This window comes from Eubalaena glacialis, chromosome 2 (genome assembly GCF_028564815.1).
Source record: "Eubalaena glacialis isolate mEubGla1 chromosome 2, mEubGla1.1.hap2.+ XY, whole genome shotgun sequence".
In the NCBI taxonomy this organism is placed as follows: Eukaryota; Metazoa; Chordata; class Mammalia; order Artiodactyla; family Balaenidae; genus Eubalaena; species Eubalaena glacialis.
Genome location: NC_083717.1, coordinates 37,866,870 through 37,894,055, shown reverse-complemented (window position 1 = coordinate 37,894,055; position 27,186 = coordinate 37,866,870). Strand labels below are relative to the sequence as shown.

General features: G+C 42.6%; 2 protein-coding genes across 3 annotated transcripts in view; both read right to left on the bottom strand.

Annotated features, from left to right (window-relative positions):
- Positions 1-27,186, bottom strand: part of CRTC3 (CREB regulated transcription coactivator 3) — a 106,562-nt gene that overhangs the window by 31,986 nt on the left and 47,390 nt on the right. For both annotated transcript variants that reach the window (XM_061179900.1, XM_061179902.1), the window contains exons 3-5: positions 10,399-10,518; positions 2,795-2,856; positions 1,414-1,476 (exon numbers count right to left, since the gene is read on the bottom strand). In XM_061179900.1, the coding sequence (XP_061035883.1) occupies positions 1,414-1,476; positions 2,795-2,856; positions 10,399-10,518 (245 nt within the window). The remainder of the gene's footprint in view (positions 1-1,413; positions 1,477-2,794; positions 2,857-10,398; positions 10,519-27,186) is intronic.
- The window catches only part of LOC133085748 (cytochrome c oxidase subunit 7C, mitochondrial-like), a 30,117-nt gene continuing 23,322 nt past the window's right edge, over positions 20,392-27,186 (bottom strand). Inside the window, exons 2-3 of the mRNA XM_061182939.1 lie at positions 22,288-22,295; positions 20,392-20,617 (exon numbers count right to left, since the gene is read on the bottom strand). Of these exons, the coding sequence (XP_061038922.1) occupies positions 20,392-20,617; positions 22,288-22,295 (234 nt within the window). The remainder of the gene's footprint in view (positions 20,618-22,287; positions 22,296-27,186) is intronic.

The following is a 27,186-nucleotide window of genomic DNA, read 5'->3' as shown; positions in this document are numbered from 1 at the left end:
ACAAACAAACACTGTTTGAGGGCCTCAATGGCTTTTAAGATTGCAAAGGAGTCTTAAGACAAACATTTTGGGAACCGTTGAACTATAGCAAATTTCTGGAATTCTCCCAGACAGCTCCAATTTATATTTAGCTTCGACTCCAAGAGATATTATTTACTTATCTCATCCAAGGGTCAAACTGTCTGCCATAAAAAGAACTTGTGAGAGACTTGAGATTAATCTAAAATGCTTCTTTGTGGGCTGTTCCAGGTGATGGCCTCCTGTGGCCACTAAGCCATGTGGCTTGACTGTGCACCATGGCTGTGTTGTGTTCAGACAAGGGAGAGGCGGTTCAGAACCTGCATGAAAAACAGGAAGAGTGTGGACTCTGGGATCAGAGAGCCCTGGGTTCAGATTCTAGCTCCTTTACAGATTCAAAAAGACTCAGGAGAATATCAATCAAATGCAGAGAGACAACTGGGAAAATCTGAATACAGACTGGGTATTAAATAATGTTAGAAATTACTGTTAATTTTGTTAAGTGTAATAATGGCATTGTGGTTATGTTTTTTAAAAAAAGGTTCCTATCAGGCTTATACTGTTAGATATATTTACAGGTGAAATACTTTATCTGGCCGGTGGTGGGATGGGGGTGTGGGGGACGGTGGGGTAGAAATAGAAGCTGAAGGATGGGCACACGGAATTCTTATAACTATTTTCCTTTCCAACTCTTTTTTGTATATGTTAAAATTTTGCACTAATTTTTTTTTTTTTTAAATCCCAGTTCCATCACATATTAGCTAAGTGGCCTTGGACAAGTCGTTTATAACCTCTTAGAACAGAAAATACTACTCATTCTTGTAGAATGTTATCAGGATCGAAAAAAATGACCTATGTAGAACACTTACCACTGGGGTCCAGCTCAAAGTGATCATTTAATAGCTAATGTATATTGAATACTTACGATTCCCAAGTTCCTTATGTATCTTATTTAATCCTCACAACCACCCCTTGATGTTGGTACTGTTATCTCCCTTTTTCAGATGAGTAAACTGAGGCATAGGGAAGCTACCTAACTTGCTCAAGGTCACAGAGTAAGAGAGGCAGACCCTGTTATCCACTCAGACCTCATGTTCTCACACTGCTGTAGTGTCCTGAGCAGACGTTCACTACCTGGTGGGAGATTTGGGTTCCTTTTTTTTTTTTTATATACTTCATATAATTTTTATATACTTCATATAATTTTTTTATATACTTCATATAATTTTTATATACTTTTAAAAAATATACTTCATTTTATATACTTCATATACACTTCATATAAAGACAACTGATATAAACGTACTCTGGCAAATGGATGATATATTAGAAAACATCAGGACAATCAAGGTGACTGGCTTAAAGTTCATTTCTACTAGAAAACAAGCCATGTACCTGTTAAGTGCAGATGTTAGCCTGAACCCAGGGTGCTTCTCTTCCTTCCAAGGAGGCTGCTGCCTTTAAAAACCAGAATAACATACAAAGAAAAAGAAGTTCAATCCACGGGGAGCAAAGGAGAACCTCCGGCCTGGGTTTGAGAACTGGCTCCTCTATTAACCCAGCTGCACGGCTGACCTCTCCAGTTCCTGTGATTTCTGATTTCCATGATAAAAACTATCACAAATCCATGGGAACAGGAGGAGCAAATGAGATAGCTGGGCACATAACAAGGTTTTTTTTAAAGGTCAAACAAGCACCTTTGAATGCCTTTTGAAATGTTTCAAATCTATGACCAGTTCCTCTCTGGGGATGTGAGGTCTTACTCCAGATGTGTGAAAAACTACCCCTTGTCACATACCCCGAGTGCGTGGAGTGTGCGCGTGCGGGTGCCTGGCTGGCCTGGAAGCAGAAATGCTGCAACCCCACACAGACACCCATGAAGAGGAATATAACTGTTACAGTAGCCCAGTTTATGAAACTATGAATCTGACTAATCCTCACGCTCTGGAAAGCCTAAGACAATTTTTCTTGAATACAAATTTTTAAAATCTCAATTTGGAGGTATCCTTTTATGATTTAAAATAAAATATTGTCCTTGTCCTACAATCGTGGATCCCAAGATTCTTAAGTGCTGCTGAAAACCTACTTGAGGTAGGGGCCAGCTGTCACCCATCTTCATATCGACCTTTTCCAGGTCCTGACTACATTATCCACAGTAAGTGCTGCCAGTGTTTGCCCCGAGAATGGATGGAGAATAGATCTCAACCCAGAGAGCTAAATTTTCTCAATACGTACATTTCAAATGCCTCTTAAATCTGACTAGGTGATCTGAAAATGATACCATGCATCCACCGGATGTAACAATCTTTTCAGTTACTTTTATATTCTGTCACCCTCAGTATTCAAAAACACTCAACTTTTCGGTATATATTCTCTATATACAAAAATACTCAGAGAGACCCTAGGTCAAACCCACTACGCAAATTAGTTTTAGGAGCTTACTAAAGCCTTATGTTTCTTTCAGTAGCTTACCAAGACACATTATATATTCAAATATAAGAATACAAAATCAGAGTATTATGTTGGTAATTGTATTCCAAATGTGTTTCTATTTGGTCTTTAAAATGAAGATCTAGATTGATTTAAATAACTTAATTTTAGACTTTCATATAAGTCTATGATTATACATGGAAAGACTTAAGTTTTATAAGAGAAAACAAGAGTCTGTGCTTTAGATTAGAAATTTCTAAAACAACATTCAAGGTGGATACAATAAAGCGAAACCATCCAAAAATAGCACATGCCCATCATATCTTTGAAAATAAGGCTTGCTTACCTTGGCCAACTCTCATCCAGGGGCTGCGAGGCGTAATTAGCTCCAAATGTACTACCATCAAAGTAGAATTTTCAATAAAGGAAAAATATAATGAATGGAAAGTTGAAGCAGAACTAAGAGGCTGGAATCGTGGGGAGTTCAACAACTTTTCTGGTTCTTATCTTTATCTCTACACCCGACATCTCTTCCTCCATGGTTTGTCTTATCAACTTCCTCTGGAAAAATCTATTCTATCTTCTAACCAGTGCCATCTTTGCATGATTCACATGGGGTGTTTCTTATTTTTTTTCTGCTTGCCCAACATCTTTTACTTTCAAAAACTGCTTCCACCCCGACCCGAAACCTGGTAAGGCTGTCATTCTGTGTGGGCCTGCCTGCCACACAAAATGTACCCAGACCCAGTATTTCCAGTCAAGGTAACTTATCCCCCTGTGACTGGTTCAGGGATGGGCTCATGATACAAACAAGGGGGAAAAGGAGTGCCCCCAGCTGAGGTGGTGAGCCCGAGGACTACGTGGACCTGGGTTTCTCTCCCTGGAAGTCAGTTCAGAGGTAGCACCTCACAGATACTGAATCTCGATGCTATTGTACAAACCCCTGGATCTAGCCCCTTGGGCTTCTAGTGACATAAGCCAGTAAATTTCCTTTTTTCCAAGTTGAGGGTTTCTGTTTCTTAAAACCAAAAGAGAGCGGCATTAGGTTTGTGGAGAAATGTGAACTTCCTTGGGTTGTCAGGGGCCCCGTTTTATAATTTCTGTATTCTTCACTCGGTCTAGCCTGCCTTAGAACATATTCCAGGTGAAATGGAAATATGGAAAAACAAATGTGATGCTACACTATACATGCTGAGCACAGTAGAGCCGTTTTGGTTAATTTAGTTAATTATACATATAGAATAGCCTTCTTTTTTATTTTAACATTTTATATCATATTATTCTCCTGCTAAAAAATCTTCAATGATTCTGTATAAAAGAAGCCATCATCAGCTAGGGCTCAGGAGGAAATGGGAGCCAACGGAGAAGGACCCTATCCTACAGACAGAATCTGGCATTAGTAAAACATGGGCACTAATGAACTCTTTATGAAATATTTCCTTTGCCAGAAGCATTAAGATCACAAGGTTCACTTCCTGTGTATTAGTTTTGTCATGTCTAGTTACCTTCTTTCTTAATCTGAATCTTAGTCAAGGCAATAAAACAGAGATATTTTCAAAAGAGAGACCAGACATTTCTTCAACACCAAATATCAGGCTTAATGTATGCAAAGTACAGATGAGAATAGACTGCAGAAGGAGACAGAAGAGGAAAAGGTGATAAAGAAATAAGAAGGCCCTCTGAGAGGAAGCACATCAGTATCTCAGTTGGCAGAGCCATTAGGGAGAAGGCATTGAGCCTTTCTCTTTCCTGCAGAGTTTGATGAATCTCTGTCCAGAAAAGATAAATTTCAGAAGCAGAAGTTTACCAATTCCCTCAGGACATCGCCACCCTTAAAGTCCTTAAGTCCACTTATCTGGAACCTGTAATACAAATTAGAATGTAGTGGTGTAATAGTACTGCAATGATCAAACATCGATTATTTCAATGTTGAGGTATAAGTCAGCATTTTAGCCTTTCTGATGTATATTAACAACACGGAAATGTAGTAAATTCCTGAAATTTTAATATGAGTAGGCTGAGGCATCAAAAGTTAAAAGATGTGACCTCTGAGCTCTCCCAATTCTCACCATTCACATCTCACTTAATGGATATTCAAAAACCCAACAATTGTTAGCACCAAGAGAACCACTAATGTTAGTAACCACTAATGTCAATAGCTTACAGCTAAATTCAACAGAAGAAAACCTAGAAAAGGTTTATTTGTTCTTCTGAAGATTTCAGAAAACTTTGTTCAGGTGGCTTTAATTACTCTACAACACTAATATGTCCTAAAGAACATCCTAAAGACAGAAAAAATACCCTTATTTGTAAACTTGAATTTACCATTTAATTCAACAAACATTTCTAGAGTGCTTGCTAGTTGCCAGCAAACAAACAGAACAACAGCAGAGGTGGCAGGGTTTTTAACAAGCCAGATCAGCTCCTCACCCAGTACCACGTTAGTTAAACCTAAGTCAAAAAACAGTCCCACAGGGACTTCCCTGGCGGTCCAGTGGTTGAGACTTTGCCTTCCGGCGCAGGGGGTGCAGGTTCGATCCCTGGTTGGGGAGCTGGGATCCCACATGCCTCGCGGCCAAGGAGCCAAGGCATGGAATGGAGGCAGTATTGTAGCAAATTCAATGAAGACTTTAAAAATGGTCCACATTAAAAAAAAAAAAATCCGAAAACAAACAATCCCACATTATAATGGGCCTTTTTATTTATCCCCCTGTGCACTCCTTTTCTGGCTCCTCCTCTTCTGCCTTCAACCCTGATGGTCCAGAGTTTCTGTGGCCTCACAGCCTCTCAGCCCACATCTGCTTACACTGCTCTCAAAAGGACAGGATGGGGAGAAGGGTCTCAGTATCATGGGTACCACACAGAGTGAGAGCAGGGCGAGAGGCTGGAGACTCCAGGCACAGCCACTTTGGGAAGAGTGTCCTGCCTTCCATGCTCACCTTGGTCGGTCCCACCCACGCCTTTGGCTCCATCCATCATCCATAGTCCAGTAACTCATAAATCCATACCTCCAGCTCCCAACAGTTCTCATGAACTTCAAGCCCAGATTTCCAACTGCCTACTCAGCTTCTCCACCAAAAGTACCTCAAATTCTACCTAAACCCCACTCATCATCTTGCCTCTCGCCTGCTAGTCTTGTTAGGAGTCCATCGTATGTAATGGAGGGTGCCATCCACCCAGGTGCTCCAGGTGGAAATGTCAGTCATCCCGGGCTGTTCTCTCTCCCCAAGTCCCTGCAGTTCTGTAGCGGAAAGTCCTTCCCCTCGCGTTCCTGCCTCAGTCTATCGACAAGGGGACTCCTGCTCCTTCTCAGCTTGGGGAGTGTTAGAGGGAAAGTTCTCACTCACTCTTTCCCAAAGGAAGGGGAGTAGCCCTTCTGTTGATATGACAGGACATCTGCTGGCCCATTTCCCCGTGGGTGGGGTCACTGAGCCTCAGAAGCTCCAAACAAGTCCGACCCTGTCTCTTTCTTGTGCTGCCTGCTCGTGGCTGGTGAGCACAGCCGGGTTCTTCTTTTGGCTTCCTGTTCCCATGCGGTAAGGGCACCTGGGGCAGGGCTCAGGAACTGCCTTCTTGAGCAGCCTGGGGGCGACCATGTTCTCTCTTGCCCTCTGCAACTCCATGTTCTTCCAGGCACAGAGTTTGTGGGGCAGGTTCACGATGGTCCATGCAGCCGGTGGGGTACGTGAACTCCAGGTCTGGTGGGTTAATAGAACCCATCCACCCACCAAGACAAGTGCCAGGGTCAGATTTAACATATAAAACTGACCACAATTTGGTTCCTTCCTAATTTCTCAACCATGTCTTCACCATCACTCAACTTCCTCTTGTCCTTTTACCTCCAACTATGTCCTGCCAGACTACATCTAAAAGTCAAACATGAAGGGAGGTACATGAGTGAGATCTTTTTTGAGTCCCTGTGTGTATGAAAATGTCTTCCTGTTTACCTCAGCATGCGAGTGACAAATAGGCGGCATGTGGGATTTTGAAGTCTGACTATTTTCCCCTTAAAACTCTAAAAACTAGCATTTCCTTATCCTCCGAGATGGAAATCCTTAATGGGTGTTAGGTAAGAACTAGGTTTTGTGATCAAGTAAGTTTTGGAAACCCTGGATTAAAGACAAGAAGTTTCTTAACTGCCAGGCTTCTCAGAGCCCTAATATAAACTGTGAAGCTTCAAGAAGATACAGAGAGCCCGACATTTCTCAAATATAATAAGCAGTGCATTTCAAAGAAACAGTGTTCTATAAACCAACGTCCTAAAATTTTCATCTCATTGTATGAAAAGAATCAAAGCAAGGCCTATTCCAAAGAGGAAAGCCATTCCTAACTTTGGCGGGTCTTAAGGCATCTCTTCATGACTGTTCACCCTAGTTTTCTGGACACAATATACTCTCAAACCTTGTTGGGAATGTAAATCAGAAAATTTCTAAACATTTGTTTTTCTTTCTTCCTAAAAACACATCTCTTTTAGAGGAAGGCGCTTCTTATGATTCTTCAGTGTGTCCCCCTTTTCTTCAATGTATCACCCACAGGTCTGAGATAATATTATATTTGCTGTAAATTTATGTTAATAGTTCAGAAATTCAACAGGATGGTGTTTGGGATACATGCTTGCTGCCTTTGAGGAGTGAGAAGGGCTGCTGAAGACACGAGCAGCTGCAGGAAGGTAGGAGAGCCTCTCCTCCGAGTTCTCAGGCCCAGGCCCCCAGCTGGGGACCAGGCAGCGCCTCTCTGCTGCCCTGAGTGCAGCCCCGGGCCAGATCTCAGGTGGGCAGTGCCCTGGTCTCTGCTTGTGGTGGCCCCCATGCCAACAGCAGAGCCCAGAGCCCACTGTGCCAGCCTTCCCTGCGATGATGGCCGCCCACTGCCCACCGCGGGAGGAATGCCCTTGTGCCAGATCTCCGCTGCTTGTCGCTGCCCACACTGTGAACAACGTTCATTTGAGATCATAGGACTGAACCCTTCTCTAAGCCAGTGTGCGCGTTCTAAAATAACACCCAAGCCAAGAAACAGCTGGAAGAAGAAAATTCTGAATACATTTCTTCTCTTTGTTCTAGCAAAGATTCAAACCGGTGTTAATGCTTCTGAATAATAAAACTTCATTAAGGAGGTAACAGACCGGTGAGAAAGGCAACCATTTTAAGCAAATTACTGCAAAATCAAATGAATGCAGGCCAGGAAAGGAAAGATGGAATTGCAGCCCTCTTCCCCATCTTCTCCTGAATATATTCATATCTTCGACATAAAATCATCCCACTTTTATATTTTACTAGGAGCTCAAAGTCCCTTGATTCTTCAAAAGAGACTTGCTGTTTATTCATGGGCAGGCCTACGCTAAAGAATTCTTTTGAGTCAGCAGATGGTCAGTCCCAGGACCCCCGTTAGGTGCTTCAGAGAGACATCTCATGGTCTGTGAATCAGACTTGTACTGTCTGATGAACAACTTTAATTCATCTGTATATTTATTTGGTTCTTGCTTCTCCTGCCCTTAGGAGTTGATCTGCTTTGCTGCTGCTCTCATGAGTTGACCCGTATACACAGTCAAGTTCTAACCTATGACTTATTACCTGAAAAGAGATAGAGTCACCTGAACACACAGTGAAGTCTTCCCTCCGGCACTTTGCACAAGCTGTTCCCTCCACCTGAAACATCTCCTCCTGGCTGTCTTCCTCCCTGCATATCACAACCACCTGAAGTTATTTTCCTTTAATAATTTTTTCTTTTTTTTTTTTTTTTAACCTGTTTGTTGTCTGTCATCTCCCACAGGACTGTAAACTCAAGAAGGCAGGGACACGTCTGTCTCATTCACCTCTGAGTCCCCAGTGCTTAGAACAGTACCTTGTACAGAGAAGGGGCTCTGTGAATACCTGTTAAATAAATAAACATGCTATCCCCTCACTTGTTACCCATCCTTCAAGCCTCAGATTTTCCTCTGGGATGCCTTCTCCATCTCCCCAAGACTGGTGCAGGCTGTGCACCTCTGAGCTTGCACAGCCCCTAAGCTGCATCACCTGCAGCTCGCCACACTGTGCTGACACTGTGCGCTTGCCCAGCTGCCTCTCCCACTGAACTACAAGCAACTTGAGGGCAGGGACTACGTTATGCTTCCCATGATATCTATAGTGTCTAAACGGTGCCTAACACTAACTGTTGTTAACTGAATGAACATTTTTCTCTGTTGCTTTTCTTCAATCTCCTCCTCTTCTAGATAGTTCTCTAGTTTAAAAAGTTGTGAGTACATGCATATATTTAGACTATACTTGCTGCAAAAAGGATTTGAGATAGCTATAAATATATCTATATGTATTATAATATTTAGAGAGAACACCTACAAGGGAAAGAGGGAATTGAGAAATTAGAAAAAGATATAATGTTAGTTACATCAAGCAAAGAAACACTCTTTTACTTGAAAATTCCAAGCAATTTAGACAATGGTTCCAGGTACTACTCCACCGGCACATGTGTGAATTAGTTGAAGTACTGCCTCAATTCTCCTTTCCTTTTGCATTCTATGTAAAAGTTATTACACATTCCAGAAAGGAATTTGAGGGGTATTGGTGGTTAAATGGTAGAATTCTCACCTCCCAGAAAGAAATTGGAAAAAATCAGTTATCAACTTCATTTTGCCTGATAATGGTCACATAATATACAAAATTAGAAGTCAAGGTATCTCAGTGGACCAAATGTGGTGTGTCCCTGGGGGTGGAAAAGAGGAGAAGTAAACATTCATTGGGGTCATTACCCTCGCCTCACATTGACAGAAAACTGCAAGAAGCCTGAGGGCAAGAGAAGCAGTGGTTTCCTCTGTGCATCGCCCCCCCCTCCCCCGCCACCACAACTCCTCCCAGGGGGTCTCTCTTGAGTGTGGTCCTGGGGACCACTGAGTGCTGTAGTGAGGGAGGGGCTCAGGCTGGGGGGTCAGCTTGACCTGGGCTGAGTCTGGGCCCCTCCAACCTCAGCAGTGGAATTTTGGGCAAGTTACTCTGACACTCAGGTTCCTCATTGGAAAATGGGGGTTAAATAAAGTAAACTGCTCAGTAAGTATTGAGGACTAAATGACATATGAATTGCCCAGCACAGTGTCTGGCATGGGTAGGTGCTCAGCAAACATAATCGCCCTCCCCCCACTTCCTGGTTTCTAGGCTGGTGAAGCCAACTCTACCATCACTGCCAGGAATCCAGCTCTGCAGTAAGACTGACCCCGCCTTTCTCGTCTTCCTCCACCCCTGCGGGTGAGAAGAGTGAAGTGAGAATGCAGGCCCTCCTCCCACAAAATCCAGCTCAGGTCTGTTTCCAAAAGCCCTGAGCACAATGCTGGACCCCCAGCAGCACACCCCACTCTGGCCTCATAAATAAAATTGTCAGATGAATTCACAATCTCCTTTTCTTTCTTCCTACTTAATAGCATAGGATTTGGTGTGAGTGAATATCACTACGTAAGATTTTCCTAAATACCAGCTTTATATTTTAGTTGTCATCTACTGAGTTTGAAACTCCATAAATAGAAAATCATATAAAATTTCTTCTGTAAGTTCCAGCAGCAGGTCAGTGGGTCAACAGAAATAAAAACAAATCACCTATCTGTCTGTTTGTTTTAGCTAGACAGATTAAATCTATCTAACCTGATTCAAAGTCACGTTTAATTCTACTTTGCTGATTTCTGAAGAAAATGCTGAGAAGGCCTTGCAATGGGGCTGAATTACATGTTGTTTATGTTCAGTTACTTCATTAAACTGAACTTTATTGACACTTTCATAAAGTAAACATCTACAATGATCCTTCCAATTTTTACCTGCGGAGATGTTTCTGGTTTCCAACTCACTCATTTTTATTGCCTCCGTTCATCAGATAAAATGAAGATTTTGAGGCCAAAGGGGAATGACAGGGAAGATACATCCTGAAAACCTTTCAAAACTTATCCTCTCCTCAGACGATGAAAAAGGATATTTGTCGTCCCGGCTTGTCCCCAGACCGTCGGTGGAGGGGGTGGAAGCGGGTCCGGGACGGCCTCTCCACCAGCCCGTGGTGGCGGGTTCCGCGCACGCTGTCAGCTGGGTGGAACGCCGGCTGCAGAGAGAAGGAAGAAGAGTTGGCCTGTGACCGTGACATTGCCACTCACCCTCAAGAACACCAACTGATCACAACAACAGACGACAAGGCTGACTTTATAATTTTACTGGTGTCTATGACTGTGCCTTGAGTCAAGGTAAATAAAATGCAGCACATGGAGCTGTTTCTACATCATTACAGAATAATTTAAAATAGTCTTTAGTGTGTGAAGATGAAAGCTGAAAGAATGATATATTAAAAGTTGTCACAATTTGGAGACTATGGATTCATACATCAAATCCCAGGAACTAGGAGATAAGCATGAAATGTAAAAGAGGTATACTTAAGACAGAAACGAACTGAGTACCTACAGCATGCAGTGTGCAGAAACATAGATGTGGCATCCAGAAATAAAATGGGATACCTACTGGAGACTGGGGACTACTTGCTCTATACGGTGTCTTTTTATATTTTTGATTGACTCGACAATGTTTAAAAATTCACGTTTGGGGCTTCTAGTGAAAAATCTGAACATCTTGGCCACACTGGTCCCAAATTCCCACTTGGCAATGGGGACTGAAATTGAGAGTAGCTGCTCTCTGCAGGTGGGACACCAGACCACTCAAATGACTTCTTACGTTAGACATCTGAGTTTGTGACCCCTGAGTCAAGGAGAGAAAAAAGAATACTACCTGAATACAAGTGAGAAACACACAACTCTTTATCAACTCATTATACCCCAAATGGCACAAATGAAAATACAAACAGATTCAAGATAATCCATGGTCAATAAATACAAAGTCCTTTATTAAGGGAGGCTTGGGTGACATTCTTAACATTTTTAAGTTTGGCATCATAAAAGGCAACCTTTTTTTTTTCTTTTAACATCTTTATTGGAGTATAATTGCTTTACAGTGTTGTGTTAGTTTCTGCTGCATTACAAAGTGAATCAGCTATATGCATACGTATATCCCCAAATCCCCTTCCACTTGCGTCTCCCTCCCATCCTCTTTATCCCACCCCTCTAGGTGGTCGCAAGCAAAAACCAAATCCTAGGATGGACCATTCTACCTCACATAATGGGGCAATGTGTATACAATATTATGCCAGAGATGTTTGTGAAATACATGAAAACAGATTTTCTTTTATGTAAATTGAATCATATGTCAAATACCTAGCTTACTATGAAAGGAATCCTTTGACGGAGTATGTCTTTCTGGGGGAGCTTCTTTTAGTTAAGAATTGGTCACTAATTTTTCTTTGTTAAACACACAGATTTTCTCATGTTGGATTTGGGAATGACTCCTATTTCTCCCGAGTGGACTGATAAAATGTCTGGACTAGTTTAGTTGAACAGTTCTGTCAGCAAAGGGTCCCAGGTCCCAGCCTGTCTCAGTTCTTCTCTGTTTTTACAATCTAAATCTATTAACTCCTAAAATAAAAGAGATCTTACTGAGGAACAACCTCTGGTACTGGAAGAAAAATATCCATTGTGATAGGTAAGATGGATGTTGATCTCAGACAAGAGAGCACACTAATCTAGGGAGTGATAAATTGAAACACCTTTGTTAATCAAGAGGATGAATACCCACGGCACACTTTATCAGGACCTGCTTACACAATAGACATAATTTTAAGAGACAGATTACTTTGTTCCAGGATAAAAGAAAAGGGAGGACTCTCTGGTAATAAAATCACACGAATGTTAACTGTACTTGAAAACAACATTTTCATCTAGGAGTCTTAGAGCACAACTACTGCCAGACTGAGCTCCCAGAGGCCAGCCTACAGAAGGGGCACTGAGGGTCTTTAGAAGGGGATCCAAGGGGACTTCCCTGGCGGTGCAGTGGTTAAGACTCCATGCTTCCACTGCAGGGGAACTGAGATCCCGCATGCCGCATGGCGTGGCCAAAATAATAAAATTAAAAATTAAAAATAAAGGGGGGGGGGATCCAAAAAGCAGAAAGCTCTTGGAATGTCTTCTGGACTTCCTATTACACATATATTTTCTATTTACACTTGCCTCTTTTGCCTTAACCCCTGCTGGCCTAGATCCTCTATTATTACTTGGACTCAGTGTGTGTGTGTGTGTGGAGGGGGGAAATCTCTGGCCACATTTGATATTTTCTTCTCTTCCTCACCGTGGCACAAGTTCAACTCTCTGCCCCTGTAGTAGTTGATCTTCTTCCAAACTATATTTGACTTTAGCCCTCTCAACTCACAGGGCCTTGCCCATCAAATGAATTAGAGCAGTTCAGTCCAGGAAGCTGGAACTGGAGGAGGTTTCACAGTGAAGGAGTCTGTTAAACACTATGGTGTTTGGTAGTTGGCCTAAGTCTCCCAAAAAGCTAGGGACAAACAGACACACAGTCCTCCTGTTCCCACCAACTTCCAATCTCGTCCTTGATAAGAGCTAAAATTCTGTTATTTAAAAATGTGTTTCTTAAGCTAACTTTAATACAAAAAAGAAATAAAACCCTACCACCCTGAAGGCCAAGTACTTCATTTTTTCTGTTCCTTTTCAAGTTTTATCCATAGTTTTTACATGGTGGCACTCATAGCACATTTATTTTTTGTGATCTATTTTCCGTACTTAACATTTTGTAAACAATCTTCCATATATTATGAAATCCTTACAGTTATTAATTCAATAAGCGTACAGTATTTCATTTCCAACGTTCAAAAGGCCAAAACTCCATTATACAGTTCAAAGAACTTGTGGTTTGGAATCAAAGAAAACAGTCTCAGCCCAGAATCTTCCACTTACTAACAAGTTACTTCGTCTTCCTTATCTGTAAAGTGGAAATGATCATCTGATAACTTCCTCACAGGCTTGTTGAGAAAACGAAATTAGATTATGTGTGTGAAAGCTGCCTTATCCCAAGGATACTGGGTGTTACAGACTGAATTGTGTCCCCCAGAATTTGTGCATTAAAGCCCTAATCCCCAATGTGACTGTATTTGGAGATGGGGGCTTTAAGGAAGTAATTAAGGTTAAATGAGGTCATAAGGTAGGATCTAATCCATAGGACTGGTGTCCTTTTAAGAAGAGGAAGAGACGCCAGGAGGACACGCACACTGATGAAAGGCCATGTGAGGACAAAGCAAGAAGGCAGCCATCTGCAAGCCAGGAAGAGAGTCCTCAATAGAAACCAACACTACCAACACCTTGATTTTGAACTTTGCAGCCTCCAGAACTATGAAAAAATAAATTTCTGTTGTTTAAGCCACCCAGTCTGTGGTATTCTGTTAGGGAAGGTCAAGCAGGCCAATACACTGGGCATCAGAAGGAGGATGGATATCCAGGTGGTGGGACACTGGAGAGCATCTTGTTAAAGGTGAGGCCACCCTGCAGAGCCCTTCTGTGGACAGCAGGAGTGACATCATCGTTAGGGGCATCCCCCAGCATTCTGAGCCTCCCACACCCATCTGCTGCCCATGCCATGTCACCTCTGAAAGCTGCAATCTGGGATGAATGCCTGAAAAGAATGTTGGCAGGGTCTTGTGACTTGCTTTAATCAATGGATCATGAGCACACGTGATATACATCTTGTCCAAACAGAAACTCTCACACCCTTCCTTCTGCCATGAGAATGCCATGTCCCAAAGAGCGGATGCTGCTTCAACCTCAGTTGCAGAAGGGGAAGATACAGGGAGGAGAGCACAGCAGGGAATATGAGTGAAAAACAAAGGTTTGCTGAAAGTCCCAGAGTTTTTGAATTGGTTGGTACTGTAGCAAAGCTGACTGATACGGCAGTGATGGCAGAGAGACTGCAGTGAGATGGAGAGTCCTGCTTTTCACGAAGAGCAACAAGGGAAGTGTAAAGTCAAAAGATCCTGCAAATTGGTGCCTACATGTTTTGAGGAGGGCCTCAGGCTCAGGTTCTGACAAGCACCACCCTATCTGAAAACGTGGGACCCAGACACTAAGTAGAGAAGAGAGGACTCCTGCGCACCCGTATACAAAAGCTCCTCCACACTGATATCTGGGATCCGGTGCTGGACTACCCATAGGTAGACCGAGCACATTCTTAGGATACAAGCAAGAAAAGGGCAACACAGAAGAGGAAGATTCTATTTGAGAGACTGTCCAATAACATTCAAAGTATTCATTGTGGGAAAAATCAAAATTTAGCTGGATTTCCTTATCTTTTTGTTTGTTTGTTCTGGATGGCTTAATAGTTTTTATTCTGAAATACATAGGGATGGGAGGTCCAATAACCTCTTCAAGGCCCGGGCCAGCATTGGTCTTACTGCAGGGTCCCAGGCACTAGAAAGCGGATGGGAATGGCACATGGGGAGCGGCAGTGTCCTTGCTGGCTGCCTGAGATAATGCAGGGGTGAGGTTTAGCACCAGGAGGCTCAATAGGAACCTGAGCAGTGAAGGGGTGGCCAGAGAATTCTGTTTCACATTGTGACTGAATTGCCAGGGGCTGAGCATGGAGAGGAATGACCGAGTGGTAACCCAAGGCAGGGGAAAGGTGGATTCTGGGCTTAGGTCCCCAAATCTGAGAGAGGGTAGACTAGGTGGAGTACAGACCAAACACCAAGGTTCCATGAACCTCAACAGTGAAGGGCAATGAGGCCGGGGTGGGAGGGTACAGGTGCTTCCTGAGTTGGCAAGTAGCTAGCCATAGGCAATTCTTACTTAGTTTCTGTGGCTGGGCTTTGGGGGGAGGAGGCGAATTCAAAGCGGTTCAAGGTACTTCTGGGAATTGAATGTCCACTTGCAGAGAGCCCCCGTCTCAGGCTCTCCCCGCTTTGCAGGATTGCATGCTCCTGATTGTTTCTGAAAATACCTCTACGTGGATGGCAAATTGGTTCAGGTTTCCAGGTATTAGGGTGGCTGATAGGGCGGGGGTGACATGGCTAATGCTGATAGCAGAACTCTTTCCGAGATGAAACAGGACACGTGAATCCTCCAAAAGAAGCAGCGTTGTGGATTTGCAGGGCAACGGCAGACAGGACCACACTCTCAGAGCACTCCCCCCAAGGACCGAGACCTCACGCAGGTGTCTTTACGTGTAGCACCATCTGCAGTCACCTCACATCACCTGTGAAAGCTGCAGCCTGGGGTGAATGGCTGAACGTGGCAGCTGGCTTTCCTTACCTTTCCTGGGGGGAAGATTACTTCCTCTAATTAGACACTATTGATCTATCAATGTGACCTACATTTGCATTGATTCTTTTAGCAGACGTACCGCATCGCTGGCAGATCATTAACTTTGTGGCTAATTAGAAACCCCAGATCTTTCTTACATGACTAATAAACCACAAGCAGATTCCTACTACTAAGCCCATGTTTAGTCATGAAATGAGCTGAAGTTTGACAATTGGAGAGTTGCTTATTGCCAACTCAAGGAGACTGTCATTATTAAAGGTATATACGCTATAGCATATTCTTTATACGTGAATGACCAAGCCACACTTCTTTCTTGCAGCAAAATCAATTCTCGCTTACAGCTGTATTTCTATACGATGTTATTAAAAGCAGGAGAAATGTAATTTGCAACTTCTCTCAAGTGAAATATAGATTTCTAAATGCTAGTAGGATGACCAAGTACATTCCTGCATTGTAAGAAGTTCTACTGAGTTTTAAAAAATATATTTAAAACATTTGAGAAGACAGAGATTAAGCACATTAATGGTTCCTTTGAAAAGTCTTGATCCAGAATATCATAACCTCAGTATCTTTACAAGGGGATGCCCAATCACTGTTCTCAAACAGAAGCAATTCTACATAAGACAACTCTCAGTAGCTTCATTTGTAGACATTATGATAACTAAAGCACAAGAAAAAAAAAAATTCCTGTCAGAGCAACAGATATTTTTCTGGAATACCACTGTCAATACTAGAAATACATACTGACAGGAGTTGCACTGGATGTGATGATACCATTATTTTACGGTATGAGGACAGTGTGCTAGCCTGAACCAGGGGTCATTTATGTGACAACTTCACCCATCTCAGCAGCAAACCAGGAAGCAAAGAGAGTCTCTAAGCAACAAAAACAGAACCCTCCAGGACAGCACTTGGAAGGGAGCCCTCAGGTTCTCCATTACCCCTTACCTGAGCCTAATAAACTGGACCACCTGGCTTTTCAGCCCAGAGCAGGTGAAAATAAGGTGGGGATGAGCAACACAAGGGAACAGGGGCTGCTGGCTTATCAGAGTGATAAGCAAAAGGACTGCTGACCATAATGGAATCCAGCTCCGTGCTTTCCTTCTACAGATGAGAAACCAGGACCCAGAGAGATGAAGTGATTTTTCTCACGGTCACACAGCCTGGCAACTGGAACTCAGGATTCTGAGCCTCCTTCAGGGTTCTCTTCACCTCACCATTTTGCCTCCTTTGCTCAGTTGCCCACATAAAATCAGCTATTTTTGAGATTGTAAGTGGATTTTTGCTGACATATACAGAAAAAATAAAAAATATTTTTCCAGAAATGTTCCAGACAAAATTTTATTATGTTCTCATAAATCTACTGACGACCCAAGATTCAATTAAAGGGTAAGAGCCTTGCTAAGGTATCTGGCTATCTTGCAGTATAAACAGCATACCTACCTTTTAAACTGGATCCAACAGTCTCATTTGGGGTAGGTGTCCGACAATATTTTATAAAGGTTAGCTACAAGTCCCAAGGCTATTTATTGACCTTCCCATGTTTCCTCCTATAGAATTAAAATGCTACCTCAATCCTTCTAAATTCCTCTATATATTTGAGCTCCCATCTGTTTCCCTCCTCCCCAGTAGAGCAAGAGGTGGAACAGGAGACTGGGTAGAAGTTTAACAAATCATAAAGGCACTACTAGACATGGTGTGTTAATGCTTGGCTCTGAGGTCACCCTCACACTCACTAATTTGCTCTACAGGACCTCCAGCCCGCCCACAATGCTGTTTAGCTCTTCTTTCGTTCATGAAAGACTGACCCCTGGTTCTGAATACATTTCTCTGGGGAGAAGAGTGGAGACTTTAAAAGGGCAGGAAGGCAGATTCTCTGAGTTTGCAGCGCTTCTTATTTATATGCAGGCTATAGTTAATGGACGATGTTATAGGTCCCCTCTTTTAAAAAGAGTGAGTCTAACAAAGGGACAACTGTGCCTCTCTTGGGAACCCAGCTGGAGATCATTCCAGCCACAGCCAGGGCCTCCTTTGGTTCTCATGATGAAGGGAGGGAGGGAGTCAGGAAGACCTGCCCACTGCAAAGAAGAGGCTATTAATTCACTCCCTGGGGGCTAAATGGAGCATTTTAATTCTACCTTACAAAATGAGCAGAATAAAAAGGATTTCATAGCTTGGTTATGGACTCTATTATATCACTATCAAAACAAAACAACCTTAAAATGAAATTCAAAACACTTTACAAATCTCCAGGATCAGACGTGCCAGCGCTCTGCCAGCCCTCCCTGACCTCAGCTCCCCAGCCTCTTCCTTTGCCCTCTGCAGTGTCAGAACTGGGCAGCAGCTGGTGCTCAGCCACGCCAGAGGGCTAGATCTTGAGTTCACAAAACTGTAAGGCTCCTAACTTCTGGGAATAAGGTGAGGCTTTTCTCCCAGCAGTCGGCCAGTGCTACACTATCTTCAGGCTGGTCTTAGTCCAGTCTTACAGGGTACTTTGACTCTCAGAGCCCCTGAATCACCTGAGTGGGTAGTTTTTATTTTATTTTTAACATTGAGACTATGCCTGTTTTGCCAACTGAATTTGGGATCCAATCTTCTCCCAAGGACCAAATGAGTCCTGCTGTGAGGATGAAAAGAAGCTACAAAGAGCAGACCAGAGCAGAGAAGGTGCTGGCACCCAAACCTTCTGACCTGTGACCTGGCCTGTCACCATATCTGTATCCCATGTGTTGCCCCTTCCTAGTCCTTATTTTTAAATGAAAGGTAAAAGGGAAGAAAAGTTAATAAGATAAACTACGCATAAAGATTACTCTAGAAAATGACAGTGATAAAACTGTTTGTTTTTTAAGGCAGCAAAGGTCCAAACAGAAAAAAAAATCAAAGCAGTCAAAATTACCTCAGAGGACCAGGAGGAATAATCTGTAAAAATAAGAAATAACAACAAAGCATAAAACATGCCCAGAGTGCAGGGTTTAGGGTTCATGGTGGGGCTCTTGTTCCCGGAAGAGGCAGTTGAGAAGGTCAATATCCCAGGTGGGGCTCGCACAGGCATCTCACCTGGAGAGGTTGGTGGGTGACATTCTGCTGACCTAGCAGACTGCAAGCAGTGAGACCTGTTATCCTGCCCCAGCACCTTCCCTCTCGGCCCCCACATGGTGTCTGTGACAGTGGGTTCCAACACACGTTTGATGAATTATTATTATGTTTCTAAATAATTAGGATCCAAAGCAGAGTGTGTGATGTATATAGGGTGTAGAGAAGATATTAGAAGCCCTGTTTCCACCACTCAGTTTTCTATTTTTTGTGTAATAATATAACAGTACAGGGGTATGTATATATAACTGACAAACAAAAACGTAACCAGATTGGGGATACAAAACTCTTTTTTACTACTAGGATGCATGATCAAAAAGTTTAAATGACAAAATGTTGAGAATTATTGAAACTGGTGATGGCTATATGGGAGCTTAGTATTCTATTCTTTCTACTTTGGGGGATAGCTAAAATTTTCCGTAATAAAAAGAAGAATTTCCACTTCAAATCCTCAGGGATGGGCATGGGCATGGCAGAGGTTAATGCAGACCCCAAGCCCCTGCAGGCATATTACTGTCTTTCCAGGAAATACCACACAAGCCCTCACAGAGGTAGAAGTTTTAAACTGTCCATTCCCATCCCCACCTTCCTGACTGGTGCAACGTCTTCAGTGGAAAGAGAGGCCTTCTGTTGAGTGCAGTTCCCCTTTGGCTCCTAATATGATCATGACTAGAGAAATTAGTTCTGGGTAAATTGGGTCTGCCCATTTATTTCCTCCAGAAGAAGCTGATTTGCTTCTTATGTGATGATGGAATGATGGAAAGGAATTGTGGAAGGGAGGAACTGGTTTTTGTGAGCTAAGACTTGAGCAGTGACAGGGCAGGGCAGCAGGAGCCTGGCCTAGAGGCAGGTTAAACAGGAAAGCAATTGGCCAGTAGAGTAAGGCCAATGGTGTCTTGTCCTCAGAGGCCAGAGGGGTCAGATAGGTATTTTAGGTCCGGTAGGAAAGGAGTCAAGGCACCTGAACGTGGCTTCACCCCATCACCTGCCTCTTCCTGCCGTATGAGACAGAGGTGAGGAAGAGTCATGTGTGGGCACGGACTGCCCTTCTTCCCTCTCCTTTCAGTCTCGCTGCATCCTGGACCACGCCAGATACACCACTGTGATTAAACTTGGTAAAATACTTCACTGAGTATAAAAGAGATCCGTAATTTGGAATTAAAAAATAAAATGTAAGGGGGATAAATGCAACAAAATTGAAAAAGTGTTGAAAATTATTGAGGGAAATGGGTGAAGGTGGTCAAAAGGCACAAACTTCCAGTTTTAAGATAAACAAGTTCTGAGGATGTAATGTATGGCATGGTGACTAGAGCTAATAACACCATAATACATATTTGAAAGTTGCTAAGACAGTAGATCTTAAAAGTTCCCATCAATGAAAAAAATATTTGTAACTGTGTGTGGTGATGGATGTTAACTAGACTTACTGTGGTAATCATTTTTTAAAAAATCACATACATATTTAATTAAGAAACTAATAATGCAATATTACCCAAATAAAAGTAAGCACATGCTTAATTATCATGTTCCATATTTCAGAGAAGAGGCATTAAGGATTTATGCCATAAGTCTATTTACAAACATATCATATCTAGGACGCTGAGTTCAAGAGTTTGATCCTTTTTTCAAAGAGACTGCACATCTTAAAATGCTCCTCTTCATATCTGTCTCATGGACTATTTTTTAAGCAGTTGGTGTCTTACTATAAAGAAAGGTGCAGTAAATCCAGACCCAAAGTACAAAGTCATCATAGCTAGTAACCACCACTTGTTTTCCACTGAAAATGGTAAATTCTTCCCTGGACCCTCCTCATAGTGGCTCCTACGGACCACTGAGGTTGTGAACCTCCGAATGCTCTGTCCCAACGCAGTGCTGTTGGAAGCTCGGCGAAAGGCGCAGAGACTGAAGGTGGAAGAAATGGCAGCAGCACACCAAGCCCTCCTTTCCTCATGACCTTGTTCCCCTGTGTATTGTGGTAATCATTTTTTGCAATATATACACAGAGCAAATCATTATGTTGTATACCTTAAACTAATACAATGTTATATGTCAATTATACCTCAATAAAACTGGAAAATATTAAGACTGGTGATGAGTATAAGGGGGTTCATTATTCTGTTCTCTACTTTAGAGTATATTTTACATTTTCAAATAAAAAGTTTAATTTTTTAAAATTAAAATTGTGACACTATAATAAATTAAGGGTATCTTTTTCAGCTTTAACCCAATAACTTACAGACATGCAAAAAAAGAGATGAAAGCTAAGTGCTTTACCATATGGCCTGCAAAAATTATTACTAAAATACTTTTCTTCACATGACTTTAAAGGACAAAATAAGTGTATAATTTCACAAAGGAACTAGGAAGGTATATCATAAAAGAAAATGTTTCTAGAGGGAATAAAATAATCTGGAATATTTAGTTAGATATAACAGCACATGGCAATTCTAAACAAAGCATATTGAGTTTTAAAAAAAACCAACAAAATGTACATCCTGTTTTTGATTTAAAAGAGCCTTGGGTACTTTTCCTCACCCGACCACTTGCTCATGAAGAGGCACGCATAGTGTCCTGTTCCTCCTGGATTCATACAGTCAGTCACAAGAGTTAGGAACGCCCTTACAGGCCTTTCAATCCCACTACGCAGCACCCTCACCGCGGCCATCCAGCCTCTACTAGACCCCACAGGAGATGGGACCCGATGACTTTCCCAGGCAGGCCACTCCTTTTTCATACAGCCCTGCTTCTGGTATATCTTCCCTTAGGCTGAGCTGTAAAGTATCCCTGGGGGAATCTCTTGGGGGAATCTGCCCAGATGAGAGGTTTCTAAAAATTCATCATTATAAGGTCATTCTTCTCCATGAGGAACCAAGTTACCAAAAGTAGGAGGATTGGTCTGTGGGACCAGGTTCTCCATTTAATTTGAGTTCAAACTGCAAATGAGTCTGGGTGCTTGTTTGGAGACTCCAAGTTAAGTGGGTTTGGCATTCCTTTTGTCACCTAATACAAAAACTGGCAGGGCTCATAAGGAGGAAGTCTTTTTTTCTCACCTGCAAGTGCACCCCTCTGCCTACAGACAGGGGAGAGAAATCCAACCACTCAGACGTGAGCTGGTGAGAGCTGCCATCCTGAACCGGGCCCCTCCTTTGGATGCGTGAACGTGCTACTGACAGCTTCTTGGTTCCCAACAGTAGGGCAGGGTCTCTCCCTTACAAGGAAGGTGGGCCTTTCTCCAGCTCTGGCTCTGGCCTGTGACTGGTGAGGTAAGCCTGGTCAGCCCTGCTTATGCAGGCGCAGGTGGCCTAACTTCCAGGAAGAGGGAGGCGTGAGGAGGGATGTCCCATTTTGATCCCAAAGCCCCGCCCAAAAGGGCTCTGGGAGCCACCCAGCAGCTAGTAATAAAGCTAATAAAGCTAATGATCTGATCCTCCATCAGCTCCCTGAGTCAGCTCCGCACCAGTGAGAACCCAGAAAAGGGAACGGTGATCAATCAGCTTCCTCAACTGCCAGAATGTTATGGTTCAGCTTCTCAGATTACGCACCATTAACACAGCCCTAACTAACTACTTTACCTGGCACCCTAAAAAATGGATAAGTAAAATTATCATCAGTGAATTTGGTTATTTTTGTGGGATTTCAAAGTTTTGAGGTGACTGTATTTCATCTGATGCTCCAACGGTGGAGGTGTGCAATCCGCATGGAGTATAAAACCAGAGATTAAAAGTAAAATGTTTCATCAATGCAATAATTCAGATGTTTCCTCTAAAGCCACCAAGAAACTTACTGAGAAATGCTAAAAAAAATTTTTTTTTTCATTTTCTGTGTATTTTACTTGTTTGTGCTTAGGGAATTTTTGACATGTTTTGAAAATTTCTGGAGTTTCTGGAAATAATTTATGGTAATGGAGAGACTGACAAGCCATAGGATTAACTGTCAGTGGGATGTGCCACGACAGGGAAGGGGACAACCAGTGGGAGACTTCTGCCTGTGTCAGGATAATGACTGCCCCCTTTCTCCTTTCTCTTCCCTATAAACCAGCTTTACAGCTGTGGGATTGTGACTTTTAATAAGGAAAATATATTTGGTCTTCCTCCTCATTTCTGGCACAGAGCTCCTTTGGAATTTCCTAAGTGATGAGAGCAGCAAAGGTGTTTTTTGTTATGTTAATCAGGTGACTTTTGGAACACACCTAATGGTAGGGGCTGGTTGTCTGGAGAACCAACCCTGTGATTAGAGGGTTGAAACTTTCAGTGTCCCCCTCACCACCACCAGACAGGGGAGAGGGACTGGAAGTTGAAGCAATCGCCAATGGCCGATGATGTCATCAATCATGCTTCTGTAATGAAGCCTCCATAAAAACCCAAGAGGCCAGGGTTTGCAGAACTTCTGGGTTGGTGAACACATGGAGATTTGAAGACAGTGGTGTGTCCTGGAGAGGGCACAGAAGCTCTGTGCCCCTTTCCCACATACCTTGCCCTACACATCTCTTACATCTGGATGTTCATCTGTATCCTTTATCATATTCTTTTATAATAAACTGGTAAGTGTAAGTAAATGTTTCCCTGAAATCTATGAGCTGCTCTATTAAATTAATTGAATCCAAAGGAGGAGGAGGTCATGGGAACCTCCGATTTACAGCCAAGTTGGACAGAAGTTGTAGGTAACTCGGTGACCTAGACTTGTAACTGGTGTCTGAAGTGTAGAGGTGGGGCAGTCTTATATAGGACTGAGTCCTTAACCTGCGTCACTTGATGCTGTCTCTGGGAAGATGGTGTCAGAATTGAGCTGAACGGTAGGAGAATTGCTTGTTGGTGTCGGGAACCCCCTTCTGCCCATGGTGGAATTGGGTGCAGAACCCTTAATAGCCTACTCAGTCAAACTATGGATAGTAGGGCCAGGACATGCCAGGCCAGGGCACAGTCCTTTTCCCTAAACCAAAATCTAGGACTGCCCACTTCCCCAGGGCTGCTGTTCTCCAGTGGGGAAGAGTAGAGAAAAGGCAAAGATCCACACCTCACAGGCATAAAGCAAGAACTTGCTTCTTGGTCGTTCTTAGATATGGAAGAACAGATGGATCCCACTTAGAGCCATCAGTAATTAAGAAAATTCAGGCTCTGCTGGAACCATTACTTTTAAAGACAACCAACCCGCTTAGATCAAATTATTTAAATAAGAAATATATTTACATTCTTAAATAAAAGATGGACAGTGAAGAGACAACCTCCACCCCTTGTTCCCCTCTCTCCAGTTCCTACCTCCCAATGGGTAACCACATTATTAGTTTCTTGTGACTCCTCCCAAATACTGATTATGCATGTAGAGCAAATACATATTATTTCTACCCCCCCTTTTTTACACAAATGGTAGCATACTAATACACTGTTCTGTACCTTTTTAACTTAATTGCCAATTAAATTTCTAAACCTGATTCCAATTTCTTAGAAGTTCTTTCTCTAAATTCTCAAGATATAAAAATAGCCAAACAGGGACTTCCCTTGTGGCACAGTGGTTAAGAATCCACCTGCCAATGCAGGAGACACGGGTTCGAGCCCTGGTCCAGGAAGATCCCACACGCCGCGGAGCAACTAATCCCATGCGCCACAACTACTGGACCTGCGCTCTAGAGCCCGCGAGCCACAACTACTGAGCCCGCGTGTCACAACTACTGCAGCCCATGCACCTAGAGCCTGTGCTCTGCAACAAGGGAAGCCACCGCAATGAGAAGCCTGCGCACCGCAACGAAGAGTAGCCCCCGCTCACCACAACTAGAGAAAGTCCGCGCGCAGCAACGAAGACCCAACGCAGCCAAAAATAAAGTAATTAATTAATTAATTTAAAAAAAATAGCCAAACAAAAATATTAGAAAACTCAACAAAATTAAAAGTAAAAACCATCAGAGAACATATACCAAGGCTATAACTGGATCACTCCGTTCTAGACAGTTCATATTGGCCAATTTCTCTAAGCCCTTATATCTATCTCAGGATTACCTGGTCCTCAAAGCCTAGGATCACTACCCTCTTCCCTTTCACTGCCTCCCTCTCATCTCCATTTAACCACAGCCAAGCCTCTCCCCTGGGGGTTGGGAGTGGTGTTTGAAATAGAACTTGATGCTCTGTTCTTCTCCTCTCACCCCTGTGTCTCTTCCCTTCTCCACAGCCAAGTTTCCTGATGAAGGAGTTGCCTCAACTACCTCCTCAACTCCCACTCACCCCTCAGCCCCCGACCCCTCTACTCCACTGAAACTTCTCTCCCCAAGATAACCATTGACTTTCCTTGTTACTAAATCCAACTGGACGTTTTTCAGCTCTTAAGTTACCTGACCTATTAGAACCATATGAAATTACTGACAATTCACTCTCTTTTGAAAATGTTCTTCTGGCTTCTGCGACTCCATGCTCTCCAGTTTCCTTCCTACCACTGTGGTGTTTCTTTCCAATCTTCTATGCTGACTCCTGAACTTCCCGACCATCCTTTAAGTGCTGGTCTTCTTCAGGACTCTGTCATATAACTCTTTCTCTTCAGCACGGACCTCTCACCAAAGCTTCAGACTTGTAGTTCAACAGCCCACTGGACAACTCTTCTAGGACTACCTGGCAGGCATTTCAAACCCAGCATATTTAGAAACGAATCTGTCATCTTCCTCCCATACCAGCTCTATCTTGTGTATTTCGAATGTCTGGGAATGGCACCACCCTACAGCCGAGCCCTGGAAGTTTGGGGTCCTCCTTGAGCACTTCCTCCCAGCCCCTCCCCATCCCAGGCATCTCCATGTCTGGTCACTCTGACCTTCCAAACACTTCTCAAACCTGCTACTATCCTCAATTTCCCATCTACCCATTCCCCGGAATTACTGCAACAGCCTTAAAATTGGTCTTTTTGTCTCTAATCTTGTTTCCTCCAATCTAGCTTTCACAATGCAGTCAGAGTAATCTTCCTAAAACACAAATCTGATCACATCATTCAGCTACATAAAACCCATTAATGACAGGATTTTTAAAAATAGATGCTAACAAGTCGATTTTAAAGTTCACCTGGAAAAATAACCATCCAAGAATAGCTTGGAAAAATCACTGAAAAGAAGCATGAGAGTGAATTAATCCTACCAGAATTTTAAAATGTAATATAAAGCTACAGTAATCAGTTAAAACACTGTGATTCTGGTGTATGAATAGACACCTAAATCAATAAAAGAGAATGGGAAGTCTCGAAATATAAGCAAACACATGTGGGAATTTAGTATATGATAAAAGTGGCATTTCAAATTAGTGGAGAAAAGATGATTATTCAATAAACAGTGTTGGGACAACTGGCTAGCAAACTGAAAAAAAATTAAGTCAGATTCACACTGCATACCCTACGTTAGCATAAGCTCCTGATGGACCAAAGATTTTAAATCTAAAGATGAAGGCACAAAGTATTAAAAGAAACAAAGAGAAGAAGACTTTTTACAAAGCCCTAGAAGCCATTGAAAAACATTAAAGTTTGATACATAAAAAAATGTAAATGTCTGCATGGAAAAAAAAAAATCCCATCACAAAAAAAGTCAAAAGACAAATGGCAAACTGGGAAAATATTTACAACTTATAACACAGATAAACGTCTACTTTTTTTTAATATATAAAGAGCTCCTAAAAAGTCAATAAGAGGGCTTCCCTGGTGGCGCAGTGGTTGAGAGTCTGCCTGCCAATGCAGGGCACACGGGTTCGAGCCCTGGTCTGGGAGGATCCCACATGCCGCGGAGCGGCTAGGCCCGTGAGCCCCAACTACTGAGCCTGCGCATCTGGAGCCTGTGCTCCGCAACAAGAGGGGCCGCAATAGTGAGAGGCCCGCGCACCGCGATGAAGAGTGGCCCCCACTTGCCGCAACTGGAGAAAAGCCCTCGCACAGAAACGCAGACCCAACACAGCCAAAAATAAATAAATAAATAAATAATTTTTTTAAAAAAGTCAATAAGAAAAAGATCAACCACCCTAAAGAATTAAGGGCAAAAGAGATGAACAGTTTGTTCACAGTAAAGGCAATACATAATACATAAACATAAGAAAAAATGTACCTCACTCATAGTAAGAGAAATGTAATTTAAAAGAACACAGAGACATGATTTTTCATCTATAAGATTGACAAAGATCAGCTGATAAAACACTGAGCTGGGGAGGATGTGGGCAAACAGGCACTTTCATACATGGCAGGTAGGAATGTAAATTGGTGCAACTTCTATGGAGTGTGAACTGACACACCTAGCAAAGCTATAAATGCATATACTCATTGCCCCAGCAATTCCACTCCTAGAAATTTTTCTTGCAGTTATATTTGCATGTGTATAAAATCATATGTGTATAAGGTTGTTCATTGAAACTTAGTTTGTATTTTTTTTTAAAGTCTGTAAATAACTTAAATGTTCATCATTGGAGAACTAATTGAACAAATTATGGTAAATACATACAGTAGAATACTGTGCACTCAAAAAC